We start from the raw sequence: 15,689 nt of genomic DNA on the forward strand, positions 1-15,689 counted from the left end.
CTGAAGATGCTCTAGGTAGCGAAAGTACTTGGGCAAGAGTAAATTAATAGAACTGTGTTCGATATCTGCCTTTTATTTGATCAATGTATATTGGATAAATCCCGTCCGGAATCAGTGATTTATATGCTTCTAACGAGTTTAGTGCCCATATGTACACTTATCTAAGGCCTAAGGTTCTTTACAGAAAACTTTATAGAGCCTTGATACATCTGCAGTTTGTTTAATTTCCATGTAATTTTTTTCCACGATTGTCTTTTTGTCTTTTCCATTACCTCAATAAATTTAGCCAAAACTTCGCCATAATCGCTACACTCACCAATTTGGTGAAATTAAATTTTCATCTGGATTTTGTCCTATGATTTTCAAGGTTGACAGTCCACCAGGGTACTTACTGTAAGAATTCCTTGCTACTTTTTTATAATTGTCTTCGAACGCCGCCATGGGTTCAGTGTATGTTGTGTCGTCCTTTAACTCTTCCTATTACAAGTCTGCTTGATATGGTACAGATATGTGAGTGGTCCTAACAAGACACTTCATCTGACACATGTCACTTTTAATAGTTCTACCCACTTGAGTGGTAGCTACTGATAGGTATACTCTATTAGGTCTTCTATGGTATCCTTTCATCGTTTAGTTACTAAAGTTGGCTTGTTGTAACTTTTACATCCGCAGTAATGTACATAAATTTTCAAAGGACATTTCATTCAATTTCTTTACTTCTTTTAGTATCCAAAAATTTTGAATAACGCTGGGCCCATAATGGTTTCTTAATATTGTTCTAAAGCTACTTTCTTGTGATATTTTAAAGTAATTTTAATGGAAATAAGCCACAATTAAAGTTTAAAACAAGTTTATTGACGTTTCAATTTCCACTTATTGCACCCTTAAACAATAAGTCAATAAACTTATTTTAAACTTCAATTGTGATTTATTCCCATTAAAATAGTCATTTTTTTAGAGCATGAGCAACTTCTTGTTTATTATTATCGACATAGCTGTTACTCTCTTCACTAGTTGACTTCACGGATATTTTATTTATGATATAATAATAAAATTTGATAATGAAAACAAAACAAAACACAAATTTATTTACAGTTTATAAATTATAAAGAGCAGATTTTTTAGGAAAGTATCACAATAAAAAGAATTGTGGTCCAATGAAATTACCACAATACGGAAAACTGGTAGGAGGTGCCACTATATCACCAGTATCGCCCACTTGAAACAATACATCCAATCCTCTAGTCCAACCCTGCGCATTTTCATCCCGTAGTAACCAAAAACCTAAAAAATTTAGAAGATTTATTTACTTTGAAGATGCAGTGATGTAATTTTTCGGCATTAATGTGCGCCAAAATAACATTTTGTGGAATTTTCATAAATTTGATTTATAGTGAAATTAATTTTGTGCTATTACTACTATGTTCTACCCGTTGTTACCTGTTGCACAAAAACAAAATTTTTGATATAAACTTTTATATAAGCGTACATAATGAATTCCATACGAAGCCACAATTGAAAATAAGAAAAAAGAACAAAAAATATATCTGCCCAGATATCTGTCTGTGTGTCTGTACAGATAACAAATCACTGTCTGTAATTTTCAGTGACGATTTAAAATGTGTATTCTTTGAATTGTTTCAATCAATTTCAGTCTACAATGGTGTATGAAAAATGGTGTACATATGTGAAATTATTAATATAATTTCAGTGTATGAGGACTATATTAAGTAGGGCTGGTTCAAAATAATTTGAATAGGTAGTAAAGAGTTATACAGATACTAGCCAAATCAAGTTTATAAAAAGTCTTACCAAAACTGCCCTTTTACACACACTAGCGGTATTTATAGGCTTTGAGTTGCGGTTTTGCCTCTTGCGTGGGGAGCTGTCTTTCCCAGTTTCTAAACATGTTTCTCGCGGTACTATCACTAAGATCACGAGATAGAGCACAGTTAGGGCTCTTGTTAACGAACGTTTTTTTCAACGGGTAACGGGCCGATGCTAAACGGGTACCCGTGTCGACGGTTCATAAATTTCAAGGGAAATGCGTCCGTTGACAGTATCGAATCTCCGAAATATCGTCAGTTTTAAAGTAACAAGTGCACGCAATACATGTTATATCATGTTGTCGTCAAAGCAAAAAATTATACTAGCGTATTATTTGTATAAAAAATGCAGAAGAAACGGGAGAAGCGTAAAAGAAAAATATGGATACATCCTATTTTGTTAGAAAGAGAAAAGTATGGTGCTTTCCATACACTCTACGAAGAATTGAAAAAAGATGAAACAAAATTCTTCAATTACTTCCGAATAGGTCAAGAAACTTTCCGCAAATTGTTAGGAATAGTACATGATAAATTAAAACGCTGATTAAATTAAATTAATACAAGAGCTGTTTATTTTTATAGCTTTCCGTGGTTTTATCCCACAACACAGGTCGATTTTCTACCGCACTTATTAAAATTTTCATATCAAAATCCATATTTTAGCGGCAACAAAGGAAGAAATTTATTGAAACAACGGATGCTCGCCCAACGCCGTTAACACACTTCCATAAACTAAAAAGGTTCACTGAGGGTTCACGGTACCGACCCGTCGAACGTCTTGCCGAGGGGGACTGGGTACGTAGACGGTGAAAAGTTAACCAACGGGTTGGTTGCCGTTGCGTGAACAAACATTCATAAGAACCTGAAAGACACTGAGCAACGGCCGACGGGACGGTGTCAAAAACGACCCGTTGACCGTTGTCGTTAACAAGAGCTCTTACGTTTGTTGTCTCTACGATTTAAAAGAGGATTCGCGGTATTTTTTTCGTAACTATCAGAGAAAGAGAGAGAGAATGTCTGTTACTAGCGGCAGTCAACAGTTGATAGAGAGGACGTCTGTTGCTAGCGAAAGTCAACAGCCAAGAGAGTACGTCTGTTGCTAGTGGCAGTCAACAGTCGAGAGAGAGTCTTTTTCGTTTTCTATTTTAAAACTATCTGTATTTCTAAAGGAGTGGGGTTGAAGTGAGAGTAGGAAAGATTAAGTAGGGTAATGGAGTAAAATTGAGATAGAGATTGAAAGGAATTAATACAGCGAAAAATGACAAGGTTTTTCGCATGTGAAAAATTGAACAAACCATTTATCTGAAAATTTCTACTGTCTTTTTAGTTTGAATTTATTTTTAAAAATGCCCAGATATGTATGCTTTAAAAATTATCGTTGGATTATTTTGGAAGACAACGAGAAAATGAAGCCCCTTTTTACGTCTGAATCCCATAAGAGAAGTAGGTTTTGTAATATGCTGTATATCAGACATTCAAATAATTTTTATTTTCATTTAAAGAGTCGCTAACGACGTCGTCGATATAAATTATAGGCGATAACGTTATTGCCAATAGAGGAAAAGAAAATTTGTGATATTACGAGGCTACAGTAAAAAATCGTAAAAGAAAATGTTTGAGAAAATATTTAATTTTGGGAAGTGAAGGTAGGGATATTTAAAGATAGTATTGTCGATTTTTTATGGCAGGATAGTAAAGTGCTAAATAGTCGAGTAAAATAACATAGTTTTATTAGTAGTTTTGTTTTTATATGATAACTTTTTATTGGTAGTTCACAGTGCATCCATAACTTAGTTACATCAATCATCTTTGGTTCTTAAATTATCAAAACTAATAAACATTTTTAGCAAAAAATTAAAAAAAAAACAAAAAAGGTGGTACAGTAGTCGGTACAGTAGACTAGCACGAAGAATCTCAATTACAACTGCCAATAACTGTTGAAACGAAGGTACTGTAAGGTCGAAAGATCGACATAGAAAAGTGGAGGGGATAACTATCAGCTCCGTTTTTTTTCGAGATCGGCACTTCAAATTGAAACACGTAGAAAAAATTTACATTATCTCGGCTTCCATTGCAGCTAAAAGCCTCTTTTTTTAATGTGGGGTAGCTCGTCGAAATACGAATAACTACATAGTTTTCACTGGCCGGGAAATATGGGAAACCTCGGAAAAATTGAGTCCATTTGAAATTCACCGTAAAAACTTAAAAAACTAAAAAAAGTAAGTTTTTACGGTGAATTTCAAATGGACTCAATTTTTCCGAGGTTTTCCATATTTTCCGGCCAGTGAAAACTATGTAGTTATTCATATTTCGACTAGCTACCCCAGATTAAAAGAGGCTTCCAGCTGCAATGGAAGCCGAAATAATGTAATTTTCCTACGATTTCAATTTGAAGTCGCGATGTCGAAAAAAAAACGGAGCTGTCTTTCGAAAGTACCTTCGTTTCGAAGGCCTTTAAGTTTCAAAAAATTGAATGAATTGTATAGCTATAAGTTTCAATATAAAGTTTAGATTTTCATTTAAAATTTTTGTAAATTTTACTTCTTAATGTTTATAAACAACGGAGATATGATTTTTTTTTTAAAAGTCCCTAACCTCGTTTCTATTGGTCATAGATGGTTTTTTTATGCGTTTTTTCCCAGCTATCCAATGGTTGTACGTATAAGTCTGTAGCTTGAAAAATATAGAAATTATTACAATTGTTTATAAGTAAAAAACATACCCCTTTTTCAAACGTTTATTTTGTCAATAATTTCGATAAAAACGCAATATGCGTTTAATTTCTGAGATAGTTTAAGTCTTAAAGAATCCTATGAAATTTGCTAAATGTATCTAGCATCTGAAAATAAAGGCATTCTTGATATAAAAAAATGATATAAATATTGTTTATGTATAATATGAGGAAAAAAAACTTATAGACAAAAAATCAAATTGTGGCCATAAATTATGTCATTTTATTGGCATAATTTATACTTAACCACCCTATAACAATTGTAGTAGTTTCTTTTTTATATTTTTTAGGGTATAAGTACATAACTTGTTAGCGTAGACCGAATGATGGGCTGAAAACGGTCGTCTCACCTGTATAAGCTAATTTATTTAAACCTAGCTAATATAAAATATTAATAATACTTTAATTAACAATGTAATTCAAGAGAAATTTTAACGCTTTTATTATTATATCTATAAGCCTATTAAAATATTGATAATTAGTTCAAATTCTCTAAAGGTTGAAACTTTAATGTAACGTTTTTGAATAAAGCAAATTTAACAGTAATTAATGCAACTAATTTAAAGGCCCAATTGTATACACCAATGGTTGACGGTACTGAACCAATATTTTATTAATAGGCTACATGAATTTGATTACCAATCGATATAAATAAACTGCTACGCGCTTGTCAACACTTCTAAAATGTTATTATTCAGTACAATGTACAAAATTTTAATTAAATATGTTACATTTGTAATGTATAGATAATAGGATATGGTGGAGTAAAAAGTAAAGAAGAAATTAACAGTGCGATTGGCTAGATATATATTGTTAGGTTAATAAAAGTTTTCCATCACGTGATCAATAATATTATGTAGGTACCTAAAAATGTTAAAGAAATGATTTTCTTATCAATTAATGCAAAGTAAAATTTTTAAATAGGTTTCTACTTCCATTTGTCCATTTTCCACATGTATGGCCATTCATTACAACAATTAAACTTGTTTTGTTTTAAACAAATGGGTATTTTATAAAAGAACAAAATATCTACCCTAGTCTACAAAATGAAATAGGTAAAAAATAATATAGCTATCTGATCGTTCTAACCCTTTCAGTCATGTTGGGTACAAATTACACCCATTAATTTAAATGCACATATATAATTCTCTAGGAGTCCGTAAATTAAACCAGTTAAGAAATTTATATTCTATAAGTAGGTACTATACTTCCGCGTTTTGTACCCAGATAGTGCATGGATCGTTTTATTCTAAAAGAAAATTAATGTCAAAAGCAACATGGTGGCAATTGCATTGTTGGTAAGAGGTAAATGTACTAGCCCAGTCTGGTTAAAAAAAAAGGTCGAAAAATGTTGCACAGATATCTGATTTAAGACATAGGTGGGGTTTAGTAGATGACGAATAGATGAAAAGGTACTCGTATTTTTACTTTTCGTTTTTTTTTAAACAATAATTTATGGTCACAATTTGATTTTTTGTCTATAAGTTTTTTCCCTTATATTTTAAATAAACAATATTTATATCATTTTTTTATATCAAGAATGTCTTTATTTTCCCGTTTTTTCAATTAAAATTGATAAATAATTTACAAAATATTTGAAAAAAGCAGTTTTTTGCAAATTGAACGGTCAAATAGTTTAAAAGTTATTTAATTTATTTATTCCTGAGGCTAATTATTTAAACTATTGAACTTGCCCTATGAATGATGCTAGACACATTTAGCAAATTTCATAGGATTCTTTGAGACTTAAACTATCTCAGAAGTTAAATGAATATTGCGTTTTCATCGAAATTATTTACAAAATAAACGTTTGAAAAAGGGGTATGTTTTTTACTTATAAACAATTGTAATAACTTTTATCTTTTTCAAGCTACAGACTTGGTCGTACAACCATTTGATAGCTGGTAAAAAAGTCACATTAAAAAAACCTTCTATGACCAAAAGGAACGAAGTTAGCGACTATTTTTTTAAAAATCATATCTCCATCCGAAAGATCGACATAGGAAAGTGGAGGGGATAACTGTTTCAGCTCCGTTTTTTTTTTTCGACATCAGAACTTCAAATTGAAACACGTAGGAAAAATTTACATTATCTCGGCTTTCATTGCAGCTGGAAGCCTCTTTTTTTATTCTGGGGTAGCTCGTGGAAATATGAATAATTACATAGTTTTCACTTACCGGAAAATATGGGAAAATTGAGTCTATTTGAAATTCAGCGTAAAAACTTACTTTTTTTAAATTTGGCTTTAATAGTCTGTCGCAGTATTATTAATGATGATATAATTTTCACCTCCCCGGAAATCTCGGAAAATCCCGGAAAATCAACATATATTTTTTTTTCATTTTATATTAATGATTTAATAATATGTACTTAGATATTTTATAAATTAAATATAATATAAATTAAATTTCAGGTAAGTTTTTACAAATTATATTATTATATTCCTTATATTAATTATAATTGTTTTCACCTCCCCGGAAATCTCGGAAAATCCCGGAAAATCAACATATATTTTTTTTCATTTTATATTAATGATTTAATAATATGTACTTAGATATTTTATAAATTAAATTTCAGGTAAGTTTTTACACATTATATTATTATATTCCTTATATTAATTATAACTGTTTGTATTTTTATAATTAAAAATATTGATTTTTATTCTATTTTTCGTACAAATATGATACACAATATTATTCTAATCTGCGTTACTGCTTTGATAAAATAACTCGATTTTTTCATCATTTGTCTTATTAAATTTTGCAATGTTTATTGAAATTTACTTTTTTTATTTTCTTTACATACATTGGTTTAAAAGTTAAAATTTGGTTCATTCATTCGACTTCACTGTCAGCTCTGAACCTTTTTGTTGCAGGTTGTTTGTCTTCACTTATTAAATCAGTCTCTAAATATACATTTTCAGAATCACTGTCATCGTCAAACGTAACTGTACCGAGGTTGCAGCATATTTTCTTCTCTACTTGTTTCTCAGTACAATTTATGCACAAGTTCGTATAATTCAAACCACGTTTTCTGTACCCACATCTAGTAGTTTTGCAACCTGTGGTGCATTTGCATGTAATGTGCTTTAATGTCTCTTTGGGAATTAAATTATCTAGAGTAAAAATTGATTCAAAACCAGTGGCAGTTTGTCTCCAACCATAGGCACAAGCATCTAACTTATTACCTAACCACATTTGTAATTGATAGTAAACCCGAAGAACATGCTGTTTGGCTGCACCTTCAGTTGGTGGCAGAGTTTCTAGTTTAAAAGATGATTTACCGATATTTCTGTTGAATTTTAAGTATCTTAAATTATTTAAAAAAAGTGTATCGGGTTTTTTTATAATTATTTATTATAATTAATTATTCATTCAATAGTTTTAAATATTACTTACAATTTTCAGTCAAAAAGTAATTAAAAACGTTTAGTTAAAACTTTTTTGTTCAAAATACACAAAGTATTTTACTCAAAGAAGTATAAATATATTGCTTTCTAAAGCCACTACACACACACACACAATCACGCTAAGCGATCAACCCAACCTCTAGGAACATGTGTATACCATGCTAAGCATGGGATCCACATGTCCGAAGATCAAACCGGTCACACTTCGCTAGTCGAAGTGGTACCTATCTGACCCCCAGGTTTTTCCACCACCCCTCCTCATCGTGTGACATACGTGAGGAGGCTTATGATCTTGAAAGTTACTAGAGTTGCCTTGGGTAATGAGACAACTCCCGTTTTTAATTATTGTGGTTATGCCACCTAACTGTAGGGGTAGCCACATCTAGGCTTTTCTCCCTAATTACTTTACTGATTCTATAGATTTTACTCTAACTGTACTTCGGGACTTGAGTCCCTAAAACAAAAAGAAAAAATAGCGTGTGTGTTCCGTCCATGGAGTCGACAGCCTGAGCTGTCGACTTCATGTTCGGAAAGAGTGTGTGCTCGATCACTCAGCCGCCGATTTGGCAAAAATAAATTTTGTTCTCCTCGCCGGCTGGGTGTCCGATGTGGGTCCGGCCACTGAGCCCATGTTTGCCGCACATGACCTCAGTGCTCGGGTGTCGCGAGAGGATCAGTAACACTCGATCCGCCTTAAGGGCCTATTCCGCATCAGCGGTATATAGAAGGCCTGAAGGGTCTTCTATATGGAGTAATTTAAGTGAATTTACGTTGGAACGTTTAAAGATTAAAATTGATTAGGAACTAACTGTATTTAAAAGAAAACAACCGATTTTTTTTTTTTTTTTTTTTTTTTTTTTTTTTTTTTTTTTTTTTTTTTGTGTGGGGTCTTCCTTGGCGTTGGGACTTTAAAATGCCGGCACAATTCTTACCCTTTTATTTCTTACATGCTAAATTGTGTGGGTGGGTTGGGGTGTGCATTGCAGGGTGTATACGGCCTCCACACACCCCGGTGTATAGTGTCCTTAACTAAGTGCCTTGGCACCTGTATCCTCTCGCCAGAGTCCTAAAAGAGAAGGATTTTTTTGGGTGGTTGTTTTCTGATGACTGCATTCTTTTGTTTAGACGTCCTTGCGACCATCTCATTCTTCATTTATTAGTTTGGGACCCTATATCCGGCTATTTGCTGTTTAGGTCTTCTGTGTACCGTCCTGGTGTTTGCGTTGTAGTTTGTCAGCTCTCTCAACATGCTACTTGGGTGGTTGTTTAGTCCATTGAAAAGTTCGTATGCCTTTTTGTCCATTGTGTGTAGTATCCTCGTTTGTCCTGAGTCTTTGTATAAATTTCTCAGAGGCACATATCTTGGCAGATTCAGTGCGTCTCTTATTATTTGATTTTGCGCTGTTTGTATTTTCTTCCTGTTAGTTTTACAGGTGTGTCCCCACGCAGCGGAGGCATACGAGAGGACTGGTAGGATAATGCTATTCGCCATCCTAATTTTGGTTTTGAACCTTAACTTGCTTCGTCTGCCAATTAGCGATGAGAGCTGACTTTTCAGCGCTTTGGCTCTATACGTTTGCTGATTTATGTGCTGCGTAAATGTAAGCTTTTTATCGAGTAACACTCCTAGGTATTTGGCCTCATTTGTCCATTGTACTGGGGTGTTTCCAATTGTTAATTCTTGATTCGGTACACTTTTTCTGTGACTAAATATTACAGCCTGTGTTTTATCTGGGTTTATGGCTATTTTCCATTTGATGCACCATCTTATGAATCTGTTGAGTGCTCTCTGCAGATGATTAGCTGCATGGTTTGGATTTCTCCAGCTAACAGCTATTGCCGTATCGTCGGCGTAAAGACTTAACAGGGATCCTGGTTCTTTAGGCGTGTCGGCCGTATAGATGGTGTACAATCTAAAGCAACTACACTGAGACTGACGAAATTTTGGAGCGTGGAGCTGAAACAGTTTCCCCTCCACTTTCCTATGTCGATCTTTTGAAAGTACCTTCGTTTCGAAAGGCTGTAAGTTTCGAAAAATTGGATGAATTTTATAGGTATAAGTTTCAATATAAAGTTTAGATTTTCATTTAAAATTTTTGCAAATTTTATTTCTTAATGTTTATAAACAATGGAGATATGATTTGTAAAAAATACCACCTAACTTCGTTCCTATTGGTTATAGAAGGTTTTTTTTAATGTAAGTTTTTTACCAGCTATCCAATGATTGTACGTACAAATGTGTAGCTTGAAAAATATAGAAGTTATTACAATTGTTTATAAGTAAAAAACATACCCATTTTTCAAACGTTTATTTTGTAAATAATTTCGATGAAAACGCAATGTGCATTTAACTTCTGAGATAGTTAAAGTCTTAAAGAATCCTATGAAATTTGCTAAATGTGTCTAGCATCATTCATAGGACAAGTTCAATAATTTAAATAATTAGCTTCAGGGAAAAATAAATTAAATAACTTTTAAACTATTTGATCGCTCGGGGAGAAATTTTGCACAAATTTAAAGATGATAATTCCTCGATGTTTAAATGTATTAATAACATTTTATTTTGTTAATAAAAAATTAATACAATTTATAAATTAGTGCAAAAAAACTGTTTTTTGCAAATATCTCCGTAAATTATTTATCAATTTTAATTGAAAAAACAGAAAAATAAAGATATTCTAGATATAAAAAATGATATAAATATTGTTTATTTAAAATGTTAGGGAAAAAACTTACAGACAAAAAATCAAATTGTGACCATAAATTGTTTAAAACAACGCAAGGTAAAAATACGAGTACTTTTTTATCTATTCATCATCTAGTAACCCCCACCTATGTCTTAAAAGCTTCAGATATCTGCGAAAAATTTTACCGTGAAATCGATGATGTTTGCATAACCAGACTGGGCTATACTTGTTTCTTCAAATATCAGTTTTAATAAAAGTCAGTCGCGGTTTATATTTAAGTGCAGTGTTGAAAGTAGTGTTACATCGTACTAATTGTGAATATATTTTGTTGAAATTTTACTTTTTCAAATAGAGAAGTGTCCCTCAAATTCGATGGGCACAGTTATACTCAAAATGACCAAAGTTTTTTTTTATTTTTATTTTCAGAGTAAAATGCCCTCAAAACAATATTTAACGGAGAAGAAAATGCTAGAAGAGCTAGAAAAACTGTCCTAGATAGAAGGATGTGTTAGCGTTAACAGTGATTGCGAAGAAGAAATACAAGTAAGATAGAGAATAAGAAAGACGGTAGATGATGTCTGAGAAAATCAAAACGAAAGGGAGAATAAGGAAGAGAGAAGAGAGGGAGAAAATTATGATAACTATGATAACTTGCAAGAAATAAAATCGTTTTTTGGCCTTAGTGTTCCAACAGGCTGTCTAAAATTTACAACACTGGGAATGTATTGGGACAAATTGATGTTTATACATAATGACATCGAATCGTTTTTTCAAACTTGGCACACTCATACATTGTGTTGAAAATCTGGAACCCAGACAGAGCGACGACAAACTTTGGAAAGTTAGACTAGTTATTGAATGAGTCGTAAAAAAAATGCAGATAATTGCAGGTAGAAACAAATGTGTGCATAGACGAACAAATCATGCTCTTCAAATGGGGATTGTCTATAAAGCCATAAATCAAAAAGAAGCTCAATCGATGGGGATTCAAACTGTCTTTATTGGGTGGTGAAAGTAGATTGATTTACAATTTTATAATTAAAATGCATATAGACAAAGAGACAGTGATACTCGGAGTATATGCAACAACAGACGAGTCCCCGAAAGTAGAAAAAGAAATTTTCACGGAACAACTTCAACACCAAATAGAGCTAATCAAGAGGAACGTAGAGATAATTAAAATAGGAGACCTTAACGGCAGAACCGGAAGGAAAGAAAACGATAAAGTAGTGGGGAGATTTGGAGAGGATGAACAAAACGATAACGGAGAACGTCTGATTGAATTTTGCGAACTAAACCTAAAAATCACTAACAGATTCTTCAGACATAAAAATATTCATAAATATACATGAACGTAAGAAACACGAAACCTGAAATCGATAATACACTACGTAATAGTCAAATAAGATAGCACAATAAAGATAAACGACGTGAGAGTCAGAAGAGGAGCAGAATGTGGAACTGACTATAAACTACTGACAGCAAAAATAAGCACTAATTGGAAACATAACAAGACCCCCTTTAGAGAAGAACCGTTGAACACGTAGTTGAAGACGAAGCAGATCCCCACAACAAGAAATAGAAATAACAGATAAGGAAATGAGAACGGCCAGACAAGCAATCAAAAATAAGAAAGTACGGAGACCTGCAGGCATCTTACCTGAGCTTATAAAGTGCGGCTCAAAAAATTACACCCGATAATAAAATGGATATTTCAGAAAGCCATAAATGGAAAACAGCTCTCAAAGGAATGGACGGAGGCATATATGACATATATATTTAAAAAAGGAGATAGAAAACGATGCAAAAACTAGAAGAATAAGCGTAATATCAATAGGAAGATTATATGGAAAGACACTGCGAGAAAAGATAGAGCAAGCGATAAAAGGCAAAATCGTGGAGGATCAGACAGGCCTCACGGCAGGAAGATCATGTATAGACCATATATACACACTGGAACAACTGTTGGAAAAGAAAAAAGCAAAGAATAGAGATATACATTTGGCATTTGTGAACCTGAGAAAGGCGTATTACTCTGTAGCAAAGTCAGAACTATGGGAGGCAATGTACAAATTAGAAATACAGACGAAACTCATAGAAGCTACAGCTCTGTATAAAGAAAATAAAGTGTCTATTAAAATGGGAACAAGAATCATAGGAGACTTCACCACTACAAAAGGGCTCGTGCAGGGTTGAAAGAGCTGCTAGAGTTGCTAGAGAAAGCCTTGAATTGAATGAAAAAGAAAATGCGAAGACATAGGAGTACCGGTACGAAATGAATACTTGTATACGATAAGCTTTGCAGACGATCAAGTCGTGAGTGGACAAGACCAAGAAGACCTCAGTTACATGATGAAGCAATTACAAGAAGAATATACCAAGGCTGGCCTAGATATTAACCTCGCGAAAACGGAGTACCTATCTACAAGTGAAGAAGACATAGAAGATCTACAGATTGACGACAACGTAACAATCAAAGGAAAGGATAAATTCAAATACTTTGGATTTATAATCACAACAACAGAGGACGAAATTAAGCAAAGACTAGGACAAACAAAAACAGCAATCCGACATTAACTCAGTATGGTGGGATAGACATCTAAATATAAAGACAAAAACACAGATTTATAAAATATTAGTGCGAAGTATTATGACATATGGGTCTGAAAATTGGATCATAAACAAGAAAAACAGCAGTAAGATAGTAGCAACAGAGATGGAATGCCTGCGAAGATGCTGCAGAGTAACAAGAATGGATAGGAGAAGTAATGACGAAAGAAAGCAAAGAACATCAATAGAAACAGACATACTAACATATATAGAAGAAAAAAGACTAAAGTGGTATGTAAGAAGAACTAGCGACAGCAGATGGATAAAGTGAATAACCGAATGGAGCCTCATATATAATATATCAAGGTAGTACTACAGAAATAGAATCTTCTAATTTGAAATATGAACAAGGCACAGCTATCGTATTGCAATTATCAAAAGGACTTGAACTTAATAAGCATGAATTGTACTCTGATAATTGTACGAGCTATTATATTTTACAAATTCTCATTCAAAAATCCATACTTATTGTTGGTATTGCTAGAACCAATAGATTTTCTAAATCACTTCAAAGTGATGTAAAATATTTTTCAAAAAACAAGAGAGGATCAACGAAACAAATTATTTCTTCAGATGAAATTGTACTAACCAGATGGTTAGATAACAAGCCAGTGATAATGGTATCCAATTTCGTTGGGGTTACTACAGAAAATGTTGTAAAACGTTGGAATAAAAAAACAAAATGTTTCATTGACATAAGTCGACTCGAAGTTATACAAAAGTATAATAAGTCCATGGGTGGCGTAGATAAAATAGATGCTCTCACTACGTTTTACAGAATAAAAAGTCGTTGCAGAAAGTAAGTCGCTCGAATAATCTTCCATGCAGTTGACATGGCCCTAACAAACACTTAGTTAGAGTATAAACGAGACATGCATACTTTAGGAATTCCACAAAAAGATATCAAGGACCTTTTATTTAGAATAAAAGTTGATGGAGCCATCATAAAAGACAACTCTTTTAATAACCGAAAATAGGCAAGACCTTCAAGCAGTACGTATAGTTCAGTAGTAGCTGCAAAATGCCAAAATATTGAAATTATACCTCTTACCGAGGTGTAATTTGATAATATTGAATTGTCGGATGTTTATTAGCCACGATAATATTTTCCTTCCCAGTCCACTCTTACCCTCCATCTTTCATTTCACTATTAGTTGAGCGCATTGGTGCTTATTATTTCTCAGTATGTGGCCCAGGTATGTTGTTTTTCTAACTCTCACTGTAAAAGAGTCCGTAAGGTTGGTTCTTAAAAAAAGTCCGTAAAGTAAGATGAATTTAAATATGGTTTTGGGCTTTCAATTCGTAATAATCTCTACAAACTTTGTGATCATAACAAAATGAATAACTGCACTTGTGCATTAGAAAATGCATTTTAAAAGTGCACTTTTCAGTATTCAAAGTTAAAAAATTTATAACTCGAGAAATATTAATAAAATTGAGTCAAATTTTTTTACTCGGGGGGTTCGTGAGGTCTCTGAACGGGAGTATGACACAGTAAGAGCCTTCAATGTAATTGGTGTACGGAAAGAGTTATCAACGCCTACCTCTGGACTTTTGTGAAAATTCGTTATACAATTAGCCACAATTCGTTATTCGTGGACTTTCGAGGTCGCCGAACGCGAATATGACACTGACAAGAGCCTTCGGGTCTCCACCGTCACCTGGCACCTAAGGGTGTTACCAACACCTTCCTCTGGAGTTTTTTAAATGTATTATATAATTAACTAAAACGTGTTATTTATTTAAAAACTCATTTTTATCAATATTCATCGAGTTATAAATTTTGTAACTTTGAATACTTGAAAATGCACTTTTAAAATGCATTTTTCTAATGCACAAGTGCAGTTTTGAATTTTTTTATAATTACATACGGTCACAAAGTTCGTAGAGATACGAAAACTGGAAAATCGATAGTAAGGCCTATTTTTGGGCTTTATTTCCTCGACCACTATATTTTATAATGCAACTGATAAATATGCAATTTATGTAATTTGAAATAAGTAGTAGTAGAAATTAAATATTTGAAATTAGGTTCTCGCGCGGACTCTACAAACATAGAAAGTTTGTTTTGTTTTTTAACTGTGATGATGGAAAAACTTACCTGGATTATTGGCTAAGAATCTCACAGCAACAACACTATTCTTGGGCACCCTTACAGTATTTTTTTTGACTGGATTTTTTAAATTCCGCTTGATAAAATCATAATCTGCATCCAATTTTTCAACGTCACCTTTTTTAAAAGGTGTTTTTGACATTCTTGCCCCAACTACATAAAATTGGTAACCATGAAGATGGAATATGTACTCTTCATCGTCTCCACCTAAAACAGTTTTTAGAAGAATGGCTTAATAACAAAACAAAATTAGTTATATAGGTACTGTACCGTGATTAAATAAAACGAGCGGTTCGAATTTATATACATATAT

General features: G+C 33.0%; 1 protein-coding gene across 1 annotated transcript in view; it reads right to left on the reverse strand.

Annotated features, from left to right (window-relative positions):
* Positions 1 to 1,062: 1,062 nt before the first annotated feature.
* The window catches only part of LOC140441543 (uncharacterized), a 67,950-nt gene continuing 53,323 nt past the window's right edge, over positions 1,063 to 15,689 (reverse strand). The window contains exons 6-7 of the mRNA XM_072532332.1: positions 15,365 to 15,583; positions 1,063 to 1,284 (exon numbers count right to left, since the gene is read on the reverse strand). Coding sequence (XP_072388433.1) covers positions 1,133 to 1,284; positions 15,365 to 15,583 — 371 coding nt within the window. The 3' untranslated portion in view covers positions 1,063 to 1,132. The remainder of the gene's footprint in view (positions 1,285 to 15,364; positions 15,584 to 15,689) is intronic.

The sequence above is a fragment of the Diabrotica undecimpunctata genome, chromosome 5 (assembly GCF_040954645.1).
Source record: "Diabrotica undecimpunctata isolate CICGRU chromosome 5, icDiaUnde3, whole genome shotgun sequence".
NCBI classification, from domain to species: Eukaryota; Metazoa; Arthropoda; class Insecta; order Coleoptera; family Chrysomelidae; genus Diabrotica; species Diabrotica undecimpunctata.